The sequence below is a fragment of the Lissotriton vulgaris genome, chromosome 9 (genome assembly GCF_964263255.1).
Source record: "Lissotriton vulgaris chromosome 9, aLisVul1.2, whole genome shotgun sequence".
Taxonomy (NCBI): domain Eukaryota; kingdom Metazoa; phylum Chordata; class Amphibia; order Caudata; family Salamandridae; genus Lissotriton; species Lissotriton vulgaris.
This window is the reverse complement of record NC_141697.1, coordinates 100174090-100194795: the sequence shown is the minus strand read 5'-3', so window position 1 is coordinate 100194795 and position 20706 is coordinate 100174090. Positions and strand designations below refer to the sequence as shown.

At 44.4% G+C, this 20706-nt stretch overlaps 1 protein-coding gene across 1 annotated transcript in view; it reads right to left on the bottom strand.

Annotated features, from left to right (window-relative positions):
• Nucleotides 1-20706, bottom strand: part of AQR (aquarius intron-binding spliceosomal factor) — a 451150-nt gene that overhangs the window by 109092 nt on the left and 321352 nt on the right. Inside the window, exon 26 of the mRNA XM_086937130.1 lies at nucleotides 19361-19570. Within this exon, the coding sequence (XP_086793256.1) occupies nucleotides 19361-19570 (210 nt within the window). The remainder of the gene's footprint in view (nucleotides 1-19360; nucleotides 19571-20706) is intronic.

Below are 20706 nucleotides of genomic sequence, written 5' to 3'. Positions count from 1 at the left end.
TCCTGTAACAACAACATTTTAATTGTTGGCTTATGGCTGGTTTTAGAAATGTTTACTATTTAGACGCCATAACCGTCATTTCTTGAAAACAAAAGAGAAGATTGTAACACTGTCAACTGTGCAAAATTGTATTAGGTAAGTGTAGGGAAATGCCCCATTTTGACATGGTCAGCCCCACTATTTGTCTGGTATTTCATGTAATTTTGACAGGAACTGCCCTGAGTTCCTGCTAACCAGGTCCCCAGTGCCAGATCTCTTTCCCTAAACTGTACAGTTGTTCCCCCAATTAGCAATACCATTAGCACTCCCTGTAAATCCCTAGTAAATGGTAACCCTTGTACCAAGGGCAAGGAGGCTAAAGAAGGTCCCTAAGGGCTGCATCATGTATTGTGCTACTCTAAGGGACCCCTCACCAAACATCTGCAGACTGCAATTGCAGACTGCATGTCTTGAGCAGACAAAGGTGAAAACACGATATGGCACACAGCCCTGGGTGCCATGCCTGCTGATACTGCATAGGCAAGTCACCCCTACAAGAGGCCTTAGGCAATGTGCACAATACTACATGTGTGGACATATCTGCATGAGCAGATATGCCCCTGTACTGGCCAGTTCAATTACTGCCAGTACAAGTGACCAGGGAAGTCATTTTAAGTAAATGTGCTGGGCACTGGTCAAAAATTAGTTCCACAGCTACATAATGGCTTCACTAAAACAAAATATGTTTGGTATCAAACATCTTGTACCAATAAACCCAAACTGATTTCAGTGCTGGATCTATTAACACATGCACCATGAGGGCACCTTGGAGGTGCCCCCTGAAAACCTACCACAGACAAGTTTCTGACCCCCAGGGATGAGTGCCATGCTCTTAGGAGGTCAGAAACAAAGCCTACTCAGGCAGAGGGTGTTTTACGCACCCCCTGCAGGAGAATGACCTATAAATGAGCATTCCAAGGCAGGGAGCTTCAAGGAGCCCACCGCCTTTGGTGTGTGAATCTGACTTCCCTCAGAGGTGATGCCACCATCCCTGACCAGGGCCCATTTGGCGCCTGTACAGGTGGAAACATTTGTAGTCAGAGAGGCGTGTTCACCCTCAGGCTAGCTTGCCCGTAAGGTGGGCCTACCTGATGTGGACATGATGGCAGAATTAAGAACTCTGGGACAGGGCTATGCCCACTTCCGACAGGAAGTGTTCATACAGGGGGCGTAGTGAACCCAGGGGTAGGTAGCCCATTAGCTACTACCTCATCTTCTCCTAACGCCCCAACGCCCCTAAATCTAGTATTTAGGGGAGCCCCTGCCACCAGGAAATCAGATCCTGACAACCTGAAAGAAGTCGACGGACCCTGAAGAGTTGCAAAAGTAATAACAGAAGACCAGTAAGTGACTGGCTCCAACCCGGTCGGCCTGCCTACTGGCCTGAACAACTGGGCCAAAGACGGCTCAGTCAGTCAGTCAGTCAGGATTCTTTATTCGAAGATTAAAAATCACCATAAAAGTACAAACATAGAATATACACATATTTCATTTAAAAAAAACAATTAAATTGACATGAATCCCGATATAAATACAGCCAAATCACGGTATGTTTAAAAAAGACATTATAACCTTTAAAACCAGTCTCAGAAATCTCACAATTCCCCTCGCCCCTCTAGTTGCCCTCAATCGAACCGCTACTCTAATAAAATTAATAATACAGCACAGTGTAAGAGGAACAGCACATTTTATATTAGATTTTTTTAAGATGTCTACCAAAACCTATTGTCGCAGCCCAGGTTCCCCTCTGCTCAATTGTGGGGGAATACCCTAGTGGTGAGCCCAATAAATATGGTAAAAGATTGAGCCTAAAACGATTCATAAAAAACCTATCCTGTGCATTATGTATCAGATATAGATAAGGTTCCATTCCTTCTGTGGTCTTTACAAGGTTGTAGGCACACACCGTGGTTTTAGCCCTTTCTAACTCTATTCTTTGTGCGGCTGTGTGTGCCAAAAACGCTTTTTTGACAATCATCTTATGGTGAGGGATAATCGCTGCCGGGTCGGCAAAGAGATTCCTGAGGTCCAGAGTGTCCAATACGGACTTAACATAACTGAGCCACGAGATTCGCAACCATTTTTCTCTGCCCAAGCAGTCCTTCATTATTTCCCTACTTAAGGTCGCCTCGGGGTTTAACCAGATTTTTAGCCAAGCTAGGATTGGCCTAACTTTCACCAGATCTTCAAGGTAGGGTATCCCTAACTCGGTGTGCAATGGCTGCAGCTAGACTATGTGGGGCTTTCAGGATGGAGCGTAGGTATTTGTTCTCCTCCCACTGTAGTTGACAGGTATTCACAAAGCCCCACACCTCTGCCCCATAGATAACTTTGGAGCAACACATGTAGTTATACAAGTTCAACACCTGTTCAGGGCACCACCTCCCCAACCTTCGACCATAACCTGCAATTGCTCCATTGGTGACATTCATCTCACGGCAACGTTCCTCCACCAGGTAGTTAAATTTTAAAGACCCGTCAAATAGTAAGCCCAGATACGAGAATGATTTAACCTGCTCTATCTTATGGCTCCCTATCGTAAATGTACATTTGTTGCATGGTTTATTACCAACAGATGAAACCTAGGATTTACCAAGGTTAACAGAAAGATCTAAGGAACCCATAAAAGATACAAAACCATCAATTAAAATCTGTAGGCTCTTTGGTGTTCGTCCGAGGAGGACCGCGTCATCTGCGTAAAGTAACACAGGTACATAACGCGTCCCTACTCGTGGGCAATCAGATCCCAACTGTAGGAGATGCTGCTCTAGATTGTTAATATAGAGGGAGAATAAAAAAGGTGCCAAGATACAGCCTTGGCGTACCCCACTTCTACAATAAAAAGAGTCGGTACAGCAGCCCTCCATATTATACCTGACTTGCGCTGAGGTGTTACTGTGCAATTCTCTTAGGATGTTAATAAGCCCAACCTCTATCCCCATACTGGTCATCATATCCCAAAGCTTGTCCCTATTTACATGGTCGAAAGCAGCTGCCAGATCCATGAACCCCATATAAATGGATTCATTACTGGCCTTGGTGTATTTAGCTGCTAACATATAAAGGTTCAAGCATTGATCGCTCGTGGACCGACCCATCCTGAAACCGTACTGTGTATCTAAAATGATATCATTTGCCTCTGTCCACTCCGACAGCCGGTTTAGTATCCCCCTTCCAAAGATTTTAGCGGACACATCGATCAGGGAGATGGGGCGATAACATTGGGGGTCATCCCTGTTACCCTTTTTAAAAATAGGGACAATAATGGCCGTTGACCAGGAGGGCGGTAAGCCATATCGGATTGCAGTATTAATGACTCTTGTCATTATGGGGGCCCATAATTCCACGGAACTTAGGAACAAATCAGGCGGGATTCCATCTGGGTCTGGAGCCTTGTTTTTGGACAACCCCTCAATCCCAACCTTGATTTACTTCAATGAGAAAACTATGGGCTGGCCTTGGTCAGCGTTCCTTTGTTCATATGGTGTACACGTTTCGTGGTTATATAGACCCCTGTAATGAGTAAATCACGTGTCAGGAGTTATGTTTGTTCCTAATTTGGGGACCGTATCATCCTGGAAAGTGGGTCTGTTAATAATTCTCCAGAATTCGGTCAAATCCCTCTTTTCCCCCGCCTCCCTAAGATCCGCCCAACCTTCTGCTTGTAATGCCTTTTTCCTCCTACTCAGCTCACTCTTATATTTTTTCCTACAGGAGGCAACTCGTGTGGCATCCCTTGGCCTTATCTTAATACTATCTTTAAGTTCCCTCAGGGCTTTAGAGCAGCCTCGGTCAAACCACCGCGGTTGACTGCCGGTCACTTTAATTGGGGTCTAGTCTTTAAAAGACCATCCACTAAAACAGCAATATCTTTGAATGCTGTAAGTAGCTGCTGTCCTGTTATTGCCACATCTAGACATGCCTCAAAAGCTAATTTCCCCTTCTCCATCAGTGATTTGTAGAACCTTTCTCCGTCGATCTTGGACCATCTGAGGCGTCTACCCTGGTCAGTGACCCTCTCAATTATCGCAACGTGCTTGCTCCCTCTGGGGCATGCACGACAGGGGACATCTAACACCAAGGGATTATGGTCGCTAAACGGGTTCCAGTCAATCCCCACCCTGGAGATCCTATTTTTAAAGACCCTTGAAGCGAGAATGTAGTCGATGTATGACGAACATCCTCTACCCTTAAAAGTCGGTGGCAAGATCTCATCTTGCGGTAAATGCGCCATATCCATAGTGTGAACCAGGTCTTGGTTATGCAAAGATTTTGTTAGAGCATAACCTTCTGTTGAATGCTCAAAGTGGGATCCATTCTCCTCAAGGCATCGCAACCATGTTTCGTCTATTGGGAAAAGGGCTGGGCAGAGATGACAGTTAAAATCCCCCATGACTAGGATATTTTGGGCGTGGACCCTTGATTCACCGGTAGAATCCTGACACAATCTATGCTCCAGTTCTCTTATCAGTGCGTCATATCCTCCACCCGCCACATTATTATAAACATTGAACATTGTCAATTTAAGACCTTTACCATTAAACCGCACCTCTTCGATATCATGTGAATTACAGTTTAAATTTGACCATGTGCCATGGAGGTTCAGGTCTACATATACAGATAACCCACCCACAGCCCTACCTGGTCTGGATTTCCTTGCCGGAACAAAAAAAACATTTGTACCCTTGCATTTGTAGGGAGCGATTGTCAACTGCCCAAGTTTCTTGTAAGCAGATTATGTTGAATTTACTAATGTACTGGCGCCATTCTTTATTATTAAATTTGGCAGCCAAACCGGCTATATTCCAAGACACTATTCTGATTACCTCATCAACTGCCTCCCCCCCCTTTTCATCCACATTCTCAGTCAGTATATTTTGAGACCAAGTATGCTTTGAAGGAGGGACATATGCATTACTAATTTTGGTTGACTCTGCAAGTACGGGGGGTACCTTTTGTAGTCCAGCAACTTCATTATCTGCTACACCCCCTATGCAAAGTCAATCAACTCCTTCCATGCCCGCTAATGCTGAGAATCGGTTAAAGGTGGGCAAGGAATAGTTAGCCTGATGTTGAAAGAATGGTCTGAAGCTGCCTTCCTGCATTTGGGATGAGGGCCCAAAACCAAAATTCTGATCGCAAAGTGAGGGGTCCATGTAATTGCTTTGTTGGTAAACCAGGGGCCTAAAGTTAGAAACCGGAGCAACTATTCCTCTGGGATAAAAGTAAGTCAGATCTCGTATGGCAATTGAACTACCAACATTTTGGGGGAAACCCATTTGCAATATATCTGACGACTTTATCATCCCGAAAGTTTATTATAACAATGTCGCCCATTAAGCCCTTAGTTCTTTGACCCAGCCAGGGGAGACGCCTAACATTAAGAATTACCCCATTTATATGGGGGGGAAGTGGGCAATTCTGTCTCAGCCAATATATGACCTTATTTTTCAGCCCACGCTGATCTTCTCCACAACCGTCCTCTAAGACTGGTACTCCGGTGAGAACAGCTACATACGGCGCTGCTTCCGGGGGCAGTTCAACTCTGAGCCTCTTGGCTGGCATTGTCCTGGCAGGTTTATCTTGGCCACTGGATTTAGGGGCATTTCCAAGAGGGTTCAATTTTGGGGCATTTACAAGTTGTTTAGCTATTACTCCTTCCTTTGTCTTCTTATCGTTATTTTCACTATTTGACCCAGCTGCATTGAGAGGCAGTATATTACGAGGTTTTGGTATGGGCAAATTGGTAGTTTTTGTTCCGTTTTGGGCATTAGTGGTTGGGGGCAAAAAGAGATTTGGGGCTCTAGAGCTGGTTTAGATAAGTCTTTAATTGCCACTTTGATTTCCCCAATAGCCTTTTCTAGCTTCTCAAGTTGGAGGGTTAACCCCTTCATTCTCTCCACTAGTGGTAGTGTAAATGATTTTATTAGTTGTTCTATACTGCTCATGAGATTATTGCTAGATGGGTCATTTGCCGGAATAGGTGTTGGGTTAATCGTTATAGGTGGTGTGGATACACTGAGAGTAGGTCTTTTGGTGGGCCCATCATTGTTACGAACAATCTTACTTTTATTTTTATATAAAGAGTCCCCCCTCTTCTTTCTTCTTTTGGGCGGTGGGCCTTGGGCTCTAGGGGCTTTAGATGTTTCCTTTACTTTATGAGTTGAATCCGCTTGTGGCGGCAGAGTGTCGGGCAGGACTTCTACCTCTGGCGTCAAATTGCAATTAAAGGCTGTTTCATTTAAAGTCGGATTACTAACAGCAACTAGTGGGGGGGGGGGGGGGGGGGGGGGGGTTCTTTCTTGTAGGAGAAGTGGAATACTATCATTTAGGGATGCCTCGCAATCCCCTTTTACAGAGGAGGTACTATGAATAGGAGAAATCGTTAACTTTAGGGAACCCAAGGATGATCGCTTATTTTTGATAGATTCTATAGAACGACGTCTCTCCGCCCATCGCTCAGAAAGGGCGATTTCCTTGTCTGTTCCGGTGGCAACCCTAAATAAAAAATTATCCAGCGTACGCTGGCTAGCCCCTCCTGTTGGTGGTTGCTTAACCTTAATGGGAGACGACATCCTCAATCACTATAGAGACTTATTCTAACACACTAGTGTGACCACCCAAACAATACAAACAACAGACTTTACAGACAGCCTAGCTGGATGCTAGTACCCACAGCTTACTGCTACACTAGGCGAAGCGTCTTAAGCTCAGTGTGTTCGGCGAAATAGGGGCGGCCCAGCCCAGTCTCCTGTGGTCTCCGAGGGCCTCAGAGGGCCCGCCCTTTGCCCGGGCTTAGCCCGGCGTGTCCCGCGCGCGTTCCCGCGACGCGGGGGATGTGTCCAATTTTAAGCGCCTCCGGGCGGAGGGAAATTGCGTGTGCGGCTTGTGCCGCTATACCCCCTAGGGATTGCAGTCCTCCTCACAGCGGCCACGATGCTCTAAAATGCGGCGGCGGGAGGACTGCAGGGCAGGGACACAAGAGGCTGTCAGAGGCTGTTGGCAAACGAAAGTTCTGCAAAGATGCCCAGGTACGTTGAGGGAGACAGTAACTTCCCAGTTGCAGTCCGCAGTAAGTCATTATTAGACTCATCCTGCAGCTGCCTACGCTTTCAAAATCCTAAATGGACTGCCAGCCTTCAGCCAAGACCTAGGAACAACTGTAGAGTAGTAGAGCTGGTCCCCTGCATCCTGCAAGAACCCCAGAAGAGCTGCAAGGACTCTTGACCGGCAAAAACCAGACACAGGAAAGAACCACTACACCCATGTCCACTAGCCCGAGTTAAAGTCGACCAATAGTGCCAGTGTAATCTCCAGACCCTCCGGAGCCAAAGCTCACCTTGGGTTTGCCAACTGTGGACCTCCCAACACCACCTGCAGACTCTTTATGCAGGCCCCGCTACCACAAGTGTCTCCAGTGACAAAAACCCAACGTCTCAGGACACCTCTGCACCAGTCTGCCACGGTCCGAGGAGAAGAGGACCAAAGGTGCCCCGAGCATCGTGAGAACTGACCCCCTAGTTGGCTCTGACAGACTGATCTCCTGCCCCACCTCCACCCACCTCCCCCCAAGTCCCAGCTTGCAGCCTCTTTCTGACTGGACCGATACCCATGGATTTCAACGGGGCTCCTGATGCCCCAGTGCTGCCCCAGATTACCTGTTGGTGCTGCCTTGGACCCTGCAACATACCCCCCTTTAGTACAGAAGATTGGTCCTACAAGTTGCTGTAAATTACATGTTTGCAGTATATGCCTTCCATCCATAGGATAACATTACCACTTATGAAATTGCACTACGTGTTGACTTTTAAAAACGAATTATTTCTAAATCGAAACGTACTTACCAGATTTTGATGATCTTGGTGCCTAAATTTATATAAAGATACGTGTTGTTTTTATAAATTGATGTGGATCTCTTTATTGAGTTGTGTGCATCATTTACTGACTTTGTGTATGCAACAGAAGTCGAATACCCCTCTCTGATAAGCCTAAGGGTGCTCGGCCACGCTACCCTCTAAGAGAGCACCTTGGGATTGCTACAACAAGCCCCTGTCCACTTGGAAGGGATATCTGGGCTGTTTCCAAAGTATACCTCTTTATGGTATACTATATAGTCAAGTCAAGTCAAATAACTTTATTTGGTTATTCGTAGTAACAACCATAAAAGCATATTTCATTAGACATGCATTAACATATACAGTCAAAAAGATGTTTATTTTTTTTAAAACATAGAACAAGAAAGTCACAAGCAGAATGTACTATAAAAATATAAATAATTATTATTAGCTAAAAATATATCAGTAGCACCGTTACCCCTCCATGCTTTTCCTAAATTTAAGTGCTAGTTTTAAAAAGCTGCATACAAATAAAGTGCAATCCCAACTTAACAGTTGACGGTAATAAAGTGCGGGTCTGATTTGTGCAAAGTTAAATTTTTTGAGGCAAGGTTTAAGTATAGCCTCCGTGGTACAGTGTAGTAGGGGCAGATAAAAAGAAAGTGTGCCTGGTCTTGCGGAGACTTTTCGTCGCAGACGCAAGCCGGCAACACTTGACCACGGCGGGTCCCCTTAGGTACGGCCAATAACAGGTGGAATAAGTCCAGGCGAAACCTTGTCAGCAGGAAACGGTCGTAACCTGACATGGGCCATGACAGGTACGGTTCCATGAGCAAAGAGGTTTTTAGTAGCACATGTTTCCGTACACTGCCTTTCTTTAGATCGCCATCCTCCCGAGCTAAATACCTGGATGTGATAAAGATCTTCACATTAATAACATCCGATTTCGTAATGGATTCTGGGGTTGAAAAGAGTTTGGGGCGCCCTAGTTCAGTAAAACAGTTACTTAAGTGCTTAATCCAGGGATCTTTAAGCCTATTTTCCCATGTTAATGCTTCCCTCAAGATTTGCTGGGTAAGGGGTAAATCACTGTTTAACCAACAGTTTAGCCAGCAAAGTAAAGGGTTTACGGCTATCTTGTCACATAGGTAAGGTATACCCAACTCTTCATGTACAGAAAAGTTTGCTGTTCCCCTTGGAACCCTCAATACCTGTTTTAGAAAGTTGTTTTCTACTACCTCCAGGCCTCCTAGTGAGGCGTACCCCCATAGTTCGCTACCATATCATGCAATGGCAACGCTCTTGGCCTGGTAAAATAGGAGCAGTGCAGCCACCGGGCTATTGCCCATTTTTCTTGCAAAATGAAGTATTGCTGCATTTGCCCGGGTTACCTCCCCCTTTTTCTTCTGCACCGCGGGTCCCCTATATAAAAAGCCACCTTCTTACAGTATGCCTTTTAAATTCACCACTTATAATGCAAAGTAACACTCAACTTTGAGGGTACAGCTTAATTCTGTTAATGCAGCCTTTTAACTAAAGGGGCCCTGGTCTCAGCTTCCATATTGCTGTAGTTCAAGATGGTGCTTAATTGTCTTTCTGGGACACACACAAATACATTTTGGCAAACACAAAGATTGTGAATACAGCCTCCACTTACTTCCGCCTCCTATGAAGTTTCTTAATCTGATTAGCTTGGGTAAGTAATTATTTCATCTGGTGGATACTTCTAACTGCAGATTCTTCACTTTGTGAATGAATACCAAAGCAGTATCTCCAGAGGTGGATGGCTTGTAAAAAGGCTCAAACCCCCAAAAAACTGCATGACCGAAAAGACAAAGTACCCTTCATGCTGGACCTTTCTATTAAGGTAGCAGTGCTTCATGAATGTATGGATTGGTATTCATATTGCAGCCTAACATATGTCAAGAACTGGTACTTCACGTGCCATGGGTCCTGGTCGAATGAGGCTTCAGACCCTCTGGGGGCTGCTTCTTGGCAAATGTGCAGCAGACTTTTATAGAGAGGACTATCCACATTGATATCCTTTTCTGCTCTGCCTTACCCTTCTTCACACAAGCAAAACTAACAAATAGCTCATCGTTCACGCAATGGTCATTGGTATGATCCATTTAAATGCTCAAAGTTGTCTTTGGGTCAAAGCTATAGAGCCTCTCCTCCTCTTTCATGGGGTGAAGTGAAGCAAAGGATGCCGGTAGGGTAGTGGATAATCTGACATGAATTGGTGTCACAATCTTTGATGGAAATGCTGCCCAAGTCCGATATCCCATTTTTTTTTTAAAGGCGGTGTATGGTGGATGAACGGACATTGTTGGCAGCTCACTTAAACAACAAATTGAGGTTATCAATATAAGGATGACTATTTTGAGTTTGCAGAGGCAGCCAACAGCTGTGTCAGATCAAATGAGTTGCAAATGAGGAAAGTGAGAACCAAATTAAGGCTCCAATGTAGCATCAAAAAAGGTTTTGGTGGAACATATGGACCATACCTGTAACAAAATGCATCGCAACAGGTGATTTAAATATTGACGGTTGGTGCGGTGAACGCAAAATGCCAATTTCTTTTCCTCCAAAGTGGTTAATATATACTCAGCCTTTACCACCCAATATCAACCAAAGGAGTCTCATCTAGACTCTTCACCGCCTATTCTGCGACCCATTTTTTCCAATTTCTGCACAGTATCCAGGGAACATATTAGCAAACTTATCACCTGCATTACGTCAGGCTCTCCCTTAGACCCGTGTCCGCCTACCATTCTCAAACTTCTCAATGAGGATATCACACCCCCCCTCATGGACATCTGTAATTACATGTTCCTAACAGGGTCCTACCCGAACATATGGAAAAAGGCAGTGATTAAGCTGCTGATAAAAAAACCCTCCCTTGACCCTTTCGACTCCGCAAGCTACAGACCAATTGCTTGCCTCCCCTTTCCATCTAAAATATTTGAATCCATCAAGAATCAGCAGCTCTCAGAATTTATCGATCAGGAACACCTCCTAGACCAGTGGTTCCCAAACCTTTGACTCCTGAGGACCCCCATTGAGTTACCACTGGAAGCCGGGGACCCCCAAGCAATTTGTATGAGTTAAATTTCAAACATTAAAACAGTAATTCGAAAAAAAATACACACCTGTGCACACAAAACAAATACTCAAAGTACTAAGGATTTTGTGGCCAGATGTACGACCATTTCATTTAGCGCCTCGCAATTGGCGGCACATTGCGAGTGACAAATTGCGAGTCGCTAAATGAAATGTACAACAGTGCGTTTAACACTGTTTGGGATTCCCAATGGGGTCGCAAATTGTGAGGTTCAATAATATTAATGAGCCTCTCGCAATTTGCAAGCCTTTTGGGAATGCCAGCCCTCCCAGCGATGGTGGCCTGCTGGGCTCTGCAGGCCACCATGTCTCGGACTGCTTTTAAATAAAACAGTTTTAAAAAAAAATGCAGCTTGTTTACCATGCATTTAAAAAAAAAAGAAAATGAAACGTTTTGTTTTCATTTTCTAAGGGCAGGCAGAGGTCCCTGGGACCACTGCCTGCCCTTAAAAAATAATTTTGCATGCATTTGCAAAGGGGAAGGGGTCCCCTGGGGACCCCTTCCCATTTGCGAATGCATTTCCATCTACTTGAAGTAGGTGGTAATTGTGACTGTTTTTGGACCGCAAACATTTGTACATGCTTTTGAGACTCGCTATTTGGAAGGGAATGCCCCTTCCAAATAGTAAGTTGCAAAACCTATTTAGAGAGTCGCAAACAAATTGTGACTAGCGAAATGGGCTATGTACATGGCCCAATAGGTTTTTGCATGCGCAAACGGGTCCGCGAACTTGTTTGCGCATATAAAAACAGGTCGTACATCTGGCCCTTAGTATTTTATATCGAAGTAATAGCCCCTCTGTCACATGTATTGTATTGTATTTGTTTTATAGCATCTCTCATACCATTGTAGGATGTCAGAGCACTTTACATAACAAACATATAGAGACATTGAATCATACATGTAAATCAGTGTGTATATAAAATGTTTAAACAGTGCTTGGTCTGGAAAAGCACAAACTCAGGATTCAGAACATAACTGAATTGCTAGCATTGACTTTAACATTAAAATTTATTTCCACCCAAATATATCTTTTTAGCAGCATCAGGATAATTAATAACTGGGGCAAAATGTAAGTTACTAACTGGTACCATGCAGTTTGCAAGCAGCTCTTTGATGACAGTTTATAGGTCCCTCTGCTTGATTACGATTCTCACTCATAAAATGCACAGTAACAAAAGAATCTCTGTGACAAAAGTAGTAACCACGAACCTAGGCACATAAAATACTGCTTTTTAAGATGCATGTTACACATTCTTTGCAGTAGGCACATTAACCCTCTGTGCTACATTAGTTAAGTCAAAGCTGCCACTGAACAAAACTCTCCTCACGCTCCGGCAGGTACATTAATCACTGGCATTCTCTTGACACTTTTATTGTTGCTGGAAAGCTGTCACTTATACAAGAAACGTTTCTGTGCTTTTAAAACTGTTGCCTACGGATCCCCTGGGAATGTGTCACGGACCCCTGGGGGTCCGCGGACCACAGTTTGGGAAACACGGTTCTAGACGATACCCAATTTGGGTTCCGAAAGAGTCATGGGACAGAGACCGCACTAATAAAGGCGTCTGACGAAATCAAAGTTATTCTAGACCAGGGTGGGGCGGCGGCTCTCATTCTGTTGGACTTGCCCGCTGCCTTCGACACGGTCGATCATTGCACTCTGATCGACCGCGTCGCGACCCTGGGGATTAACCATCTAGCAAAGGAGCTCATTGCATCCTTCCTGGTGAATCGCACGCAATTGGTGAAGCTGGGTGAATATTACTCGCCCATCTTCACCCTCCCGTGCGGAGTGCCCAGGGATCATCGCTAAATCCGACACTATTTAATATATATGTGTCGGACTTGGCAAGGGTGATTAAACAACATGGACTGAGCCTAACCACCTATGCGGACGACACCCAACTGGTGGTGGCGGTGCATAAGGACGGGCCAGCTGTGGCAACTAGATTTCAGGAGGGGATGCTCGCCATCGGTTCCTGGATGGCGATTAATTGCCTGAAGTTAAACTCGGACAAAACCGAGGTCTTGACCTTTGGAAACCTTCTGCCAAAATGGTCTTCCATCTGGTGGCCAAGTGAAATAGGCCTTCCACCAGTGCCAGTCACTAAGGTCAGAAACCTCTGGATCATGTTCGATAACAAGCTGCTGTTTAAACAACATGTGAATTCAGTGGTATCCGCCTCCTTTCACATGTTAAGGAAAATCAAGAAAATACTTCCATACCTTCCTCCATCGGCAGGAAAAACGCTGATCTCCACTCTTGTATTTTCCAAGCTGGATTATGGCAATGCCCTGCTCCTGAATGCTCAGGAACAGGTGCTCCGCAAACTACAATCGATTCAGAATGCGGCAGCAAGAGTTCTGCTTGGCATCCCCAAACGCCAACCAACCTCAGCGGCCATAGGTCAACTGGACTGGCTAAGGGTCAGAAACAGGATTAAATTCAAAGCGCTCTGCATCACCTACAAGGCAATGCATAATGTAGGACCAAAGTTTTTGAGGAATACATTTCACATCTACACCCCCAGCGGATCGCTGAGATCTGCCTTGTCATGTCTTCTTTCAGTCCCTCGTACTAGAACCTCCACTTGAGGAGACAGACGTTTCTTAGTGGCAGCCCCTAAACTTTGGAATTTGCTTCCTTTGTCCCTCAGACGCAGTCCCACTCTCACCAGCTTTTGTAGACTGCTCAAGACATGGCTATTTGATCAGTGATTCTTTCAGCATGCTTTGTCCTGGGAAACATATGCGCCGAGACACCTCCGGGTATTTGCGCGCAATAGAAATCACAAAAACATAAACATAAACAAACATAAACGGGGCGACAAAAAACCTTTAACAGTGCCAATGGCAAGTTGTTTCTGGGCTAAAGACACCACAGAAAGAAAAACATCCAACAACTTTGCCTGTAATAGATCTGTATGGTGGGTATTAAACCAGACCACAAACTTACACCAGTGCCCGGTATAGAACAACACTTTCACTCGAATGACATCCACTACTTTGGGAAGGAAATCTGGAACAGTAAATTGTGGCTGCTTAATCTCCACACATGGAGGTGCAGATTGTGTAGGCCCCTGTGCAGTACCCTACCCTGTTGCTGAGCAGTAGCATGATCGGAAGACCCCTTCTCATGCCGTGACGTTCTGGGTACCACACTCTCCTGGCACAAACCAGAGCCACTAGGATGACTTGTGTCTGGTAGCTTGTCTCCTTTCTGGTGAAGAATTGGCTTGGTAGTTTGGTCTGCCCTGTTCCCATCATGCACTGGGACAGGAACAGACTAATTTGCATGTAGCCAGGTTCTGAGCTGGGATGGTGCAGTGAGCTAAAAAACGGTGATGGATCAAGCCCTGATCTCTTGACTGGGTAGGAGTATTCTGCATCATTCAGAAACTCTGTCCATCACCTTTTCCAAAATTGTGTCTGGTTGTGTCAATCACTTCTGATCTTTTTCAGAACTTGGAGTAGGAGAGGTAGCAGCGGGGAGGCATGCAAAAGTACTATTCTCCACTCTAGGCGGAATGCATCTCTGAGAGAGAACCATCTTAGGAAAAACGTGGACATGGTGTGTTCTCTGCAGTGGACAATAGATCGAGCCATGGTTCTCCAATTGTTGGAAGACGCCAGGCACCACCTCTGTGTGTAGCTGCCATTCTTGATCTTCTAGGCATTGTCGGCTGAGGAGGTCCACCCTAACATTCAAAGACTCTTCCAGTTGGTTCACAACTAGAGAGATGTCCTGTCGAACCAGTCAGTTCCAGGGGCGCAGAGCTTCCGGGCACAGAACTCTTTTCCGCCCATTTGTCGCAGAACCACGTTAGTGGTGCTCTCCTTGAGGACCAGGATCAGGCTCCCTGTGATGGACATTCAGAAAAGACTTCAAAGCCAATTGAATGACCTGAACCAGGCTGATGGTGAGACAAGTCTCAGCTGGAGAACACAGTCCCCTGATCTCCCCTCTCTCAGATGACTTCCATGCCCTGCTCTATGTGAGCAATTACTTACTTGTAATACAAAGTGACGTTACGCGGGGAGTGAGTGGAGCAGCCTGCGAGCAGGCGAGTGGCGTGCTCCGAGAGTCAAGCTGCTCAAAAAAGCTCAAGCCACTGGGCTCAGAGCTGCAAAACAGAAGCGCTAGAGCCACAGTCACAAGGCTGGAACCGTAGGCAGGTGGCAGCTGAGCAGAGAGAAGCACAGCTGCCCGTGCAAAGGACAAGAGCCATGCACTGCAGAAACTGATACAGAGTACAGCAGAGGCACTGTGAGTGGGCACGTGTTGGACATCTATCCATTACTCCTTGCTATGCCCAGCAGATGAGAGAGGTCGCTTGGGAGGAGGGTTGGGGGGATGAGAGGGGGAGCGCCGGGTGTTGGGTGACCTGTGACGCTAGTGGAAATAGGAAAGAGTGCCCTTTCACAAAAAGCCCTGAGTTTCTCAACTTCCTGATCAGCGAGGAATCAGTAGAGCAGCCATTAGGAGGTGATCCAATTGATGTAGGGGTGCGAGCAGCTGCTCAGATGAAGGATATCCCAGTAAGGCGCCTTGAGACATTGTCGAGAGCTGTGGCTCAGGGTCCTTCTAGCATTCGTGGAACATCCCAGATAGGACTGGGTGTGGCTTGTAGTGCTGGTGTGCCACTGCGCTCCCAGTTTACTCTGGCTTTCACCCTTGTGTGGCGAGGACAGTCGTTTCCAGCAGAGTTTCATCATTGATTAGATTTTCCCACTGGTTCGAGTTAGCTATTTCTGCCTCTCAGTGTGTTAGAGACTCTTTGTTGAGTCATCTGTGTTTTGTACTTGACAGATGTGGAGGGAGGCTTGTGTGGTCATTCTGGTGGCAATGACACTGAAGAAATTACGCTCTGGGTGTGTAATTTTCTCTATTCTAAAAACAAAGAAATCTGCCAGTGGAAACAGAGACTCTCAGGTGTAATCTTATAAATCTCTACCCTTAATCCCGGCTATTTAAAACAAATAGATAACATTATGTCTAAAGAGGCTGATGAAGTTCCCAGCTCCTCTTATCCATCAGTTTCATCTCAAGCTGTGTTTTTCACGCCTGACTCAATCAAGCATAAATGAGTGCATAAATAACTGCAAGCACACACCCTCTCCAGTTGCAAGGGAGCTTTCAGGTCTGGCTAAAATGGGAATAGAGGGGGGTACTAAAACCCCTGGGCTGTCGACGGATGCAGATGAACCAGAGGTACCAGGTGAGTGGGTAGCAAGCCTCTGGATGAGATGCCTGCACCTGTACCCCCAATTCAATCGTCTGGAGGTCAAATTTCTGATAAGGGTAATGGAGGTTGTTTTATTTAGACACCCCTATCACACCAGAGGGATGCCTTGTTTTTAGGCAATGATGAGGAGGAGGTTTCTCTGGTGGAGGATTCTACCCTGCAAAACATTGATCTCGACATCCGAACAGTGGCAGCGGCTGGGACGTCTGCATGCTGTTCTCCTGTTAATGTCCAGGATGATGTGGGACAGTCTAACATAAATCCATTCAGTCGCCCTTCTTTACTGACATTATATAGTTGTTCTTCATCTCTAGGGAGCTCCTCCTCCAATCACAATAATTTTGTATTCCCTAGTGTACAGTGGAACATAAATCAGTCCAATAATGGAGGAGGAGGTATTTTATCGGATATTTTGTTTTGCATTGAAAAAGTTGTATTTTCTATTTTGTCCCAATCAGAGAAATCTGTGTTAATAAGTGCGGCTTTACTAATATTAATAATGATTAAAAAAAAGATCATGTAAAGTCTTTGTTGAAGTCAGCAACAACTATGCCCCCTGGAGGGGTCAGAGATGCTTTTTCCCAAGTTGGCAAACCAAAGCTGTATGCCTGCAAAACGCACACATGTTGACGAAGACTTTTGTTTAAGTTTGCTGTTCGAGGATTATCGTCAGAAATTTCCCTACGCGTGAATTTTGTTTAAAAAGGGGTCCCCAAAAATAAAGGCGCAAGAAATTTGGTAAAGTGAATGTGCTGGTGTCAGAAATAGAAGCTGAGTTTGTTGCTGGTTATAATGCAGATATTAATTTTTTAGAAAAGCAAAGCTTAGATCTGGTCATATCTTGTACCAAAAAGGAGCCCAAAAAGTAAATTAAAACATTTGAAAATTCCCTAGCTGTCTTGATAAGAATGTTTCTAATAAGGTGACGATAATGACACCAGAGGGTAGTGCTGCCCCTCTTCCTCAAATGAATACACATTCTGACCATTACAACCTCAATTTTGAAGAGAGAGTTGGGGTAAATGTAGTCAATCTCATATCCCTTTCGCTGTGCCCCACTATTTCAGTATGCTCTATAGGAAGCTGGCTCTCTATATAGTGTTCTAAAAAAAGTACACTGTGCAGAGAGTCCAGTGGGTGTGAGACCGTTTTAATTTTAGATGCCTTGCAAAGGGTCCTTAACTGAGAGTATTTAAGCTGCAGAAAGGGGGTCAGGTTGAGCTCTTTAAACACCAGGTCGAGCTCCTTAACCACTTTCTCTGATATTTTACTAAAGGTCAGACCTTTTTAAAGTTTGAAAAGAAATATCTAACAAAAAGCTTTACAGCTTAACTAAGTTAAGTTTTTTAAATTCTAAAACAGTTTTAAACTCAGGGACTTAACCAAGGCTCTAACAGTTAATTTTTAGAAATTTAGAAAAACGGACCAATAAAAAAAATGCAATTTTAACTAAATGTAATCTAAACTGGGATTAGAAAAATAACACTTTTTTTAATATATATTTTCTTTAAAAAAAGACCTTTGTTCAAAGGTAAGTACTGTTTTGTTATCAATTTTTACAGCTATAAATATCACAACGTTGTGTGCCTTTATGCACAATGCAATCCTATAAAAGGAAAATTCATACAAGCGTAAAAGGTAGGCACAGCCAATTCAGGGGTTCATCTCTGGAATTTCGGTCAGACGTGGGTTAAGTACTAGCAGCAGTTCTTCAGGAACTACCCAGTTTCAGCTGGGAGCAGGATGCTTGTGAGGTTGGTAGCTGGGGATACAAAGAAGGGGGGGCCACCTGAAAACAGGCTGAACAGGGGCACTTGTGGACAATTTCAAGAGCTCCCAAATGGAGGCTTAAGTCGCAAGGGCCTTTGGCAGAAGGGAGCACAGCAGGTTCATCGGTACCCAGGCTGTGTGTGCAAAGGTGCTCCTTGCGGCTAGGGACAAGCAGCTGGCAGAATCAGGACAGCTGGGCCACTCACAAAGTGGCTCTCAGTGATGCTGACGTCCCTTGATGGCTTCTTGGTAGTGGTGCAGTCAGAATCCGAACTGCACTCCCACTGTCTGTGTTGGTTGTAGGGTGTCCAGTACCCCGGCTATTGGTGCTGCATGGCTCCGGTTGTTCCTGGTGTCTTCACACTCGATGGGGAGATAGAGCTGACCTTCCAGAGCACAGGTACCCCTTCCTGGTCGTCATCAGACAGGCTGGAGAGCTGCAAGACAGTGGACTGGACAATGCTTGTAGGTGCCTGTGGTCTGTAGGGGAGTAGCTCTTCTTCTCAAAGGGAAACTCTAGGCAATTTTAGAAGTGCTAGCAGGCTACCCAAGGCTTTGGTAGATCTCCAGCTTGCAGGATGAGCCACTCGTCGGGATTGCCGAGTGAGTATTGAGAAGGCAGGGTTTCGTACCAAAACTACCACATCTCTTCTGGTATTCTCGCCAGGCAGAGGGGTGTGTAAAAACATCTGCATTTGACAGTATTTGCAAGGTCTCAATCCTGTAGTCTTTGGAGGCGACAGGTTTCCTTGCGCAATGTAAGAAAAATATCTTGAAAAAATGCGTATAAAAATGAGAAAAAAGTTGAGGGAGCAAGATCTAGATCCGCGTCCGAAGGCACAGAAAGAAAGGATCTGATATCAGTGTGTAGATGTGGTGCTTATATGTGCCAGCTGTGTCATTTCCTGAGCAAACAGAAGTCGACACGGAGTCGCACGATGCTACCTACTGGTGCACAGGAGAAATGCTCAGAAAAAAATCTGGATTTAGTCGGGAATCTGTTGTTAGAAGTATCCATCAGAGAGAGGAATTTTTTTGGGGGGGAGGGGAGGGGAAGAGAACTGTAGCACATGCATTAACTTTCATAAGGCTATTTCAGAGACCTATTAATGTACTCTTTGTTTGTAAAAGATAATTTCAGAGCTTCTCAATGCAGGAATAATATAAAGTAAAGTGACAACACATTTCAAATCAACGTCAGTTACCTTGTCCATAACTAAAAATGCAATTTCACTTTCGGTCCCGATAAAAGATCTCATGCTGACTCCCTTGTATTGCATGTAAAAAATCAAAATCTCATCCACTTCACAACTCCAAAAATGCCTGTTTGTGTATTACTGTACCTCAAGTTGAGTGAATATTTTTTTGATGTGTCTGAAGCAGCCTTCAGCAATCTCCATGTCTTCCTTGTAGGACCTTCCCTTGAAAATTGGCTGAGGGGCGTTGGCAAAGTACTGGTGAAAGGGGAAGGCTAGAGAAATGTCAGCCACCTCAGGTGGCACATTGGATTTGCTGCTTACTTTGCTAAGGTACTCCTCCCATCGAGACATGACCTGCAGGAGCGAACAAGATATTAACAGGCATCTGATCAAACTGGGTGCATGGAGGATAATGCTTGCAAACATTTGTATTAAACGTCTGGTTACTCTAATATTTTAAAATGAAACATGTAAGAAAAATACATCGGCACATTTTACCTGACTATAGATAATATGAAAACCCGATTTTAAACATGTACATCAACTCATTATCAAATGTGCAGATCACAGTAACTGGTGAGCTTATGAAAGAGTCACATTTTATTCTGAGCATTGTATGGAATTTGCAATTAGTTATTTATGTCATAATAAAAAAAGAGAAAGCCAACGGTCTTTGGTAAATCAATAACAAGAGTCAGACAGACTATGTCCTCTAGCAATTCTCAGAAATGGCTTTCTGAATAAAATCAGTAAAGGGGAGATTTAATTGCTGCACTTGGTTACTTCTGAACCTGTGAGTTTTACTAATGTTCGCGTGGACCATTTATTATCTTAACATACCTTTACAGAAAAGCATTTCACGGTTCTTCTATGTTTGGTTAATGGTACGTTTTGTAGTAACAAGAGCAGAAAAAAGTCCTACTTACATTGACTACAAGAAATATATATGGACGTCAATAGAAAATAGTTATCAAATAAAAAAAGAAATAGATAAGGTCATCCTTGCTATGGCTGAAAATACATACCACTATGTCAAAGGAATACTTAAATCCATTATGTCTTTGATCATGCATGCCACCCAAATATGAAACATTTTTCATTATGGGTCCTTTGAAAATGTGACAACCTGTCTAGAGTGAAATATATATATACAAATATTCCATACACAAAATCTGGAAGCGCTGGCCAGAATATTAGCCCAGGCCTCCAATGGACTTTATAATTGCATCCCTGCTTCACATGTCTTCATGAAATTATAATCAATCTCTTTCTCCTGCTTGCTATATGACACAAATGTGAGCTTGGGAAGATTTTGAGCCTCCAGTTTATTAAAATCTGTAAGCGCTTAGAGACCCCTGGGTTATAACGCGCTATATAAATCAAATAAATAAATAAATAAATAAAATAAGTATCTTATTTCTAGGCTTTCCTGTTTTCAGTTTCTATTTTTGGTAAATTCTGGTGGAGTTTTTTTAATAATTTAAAAAACA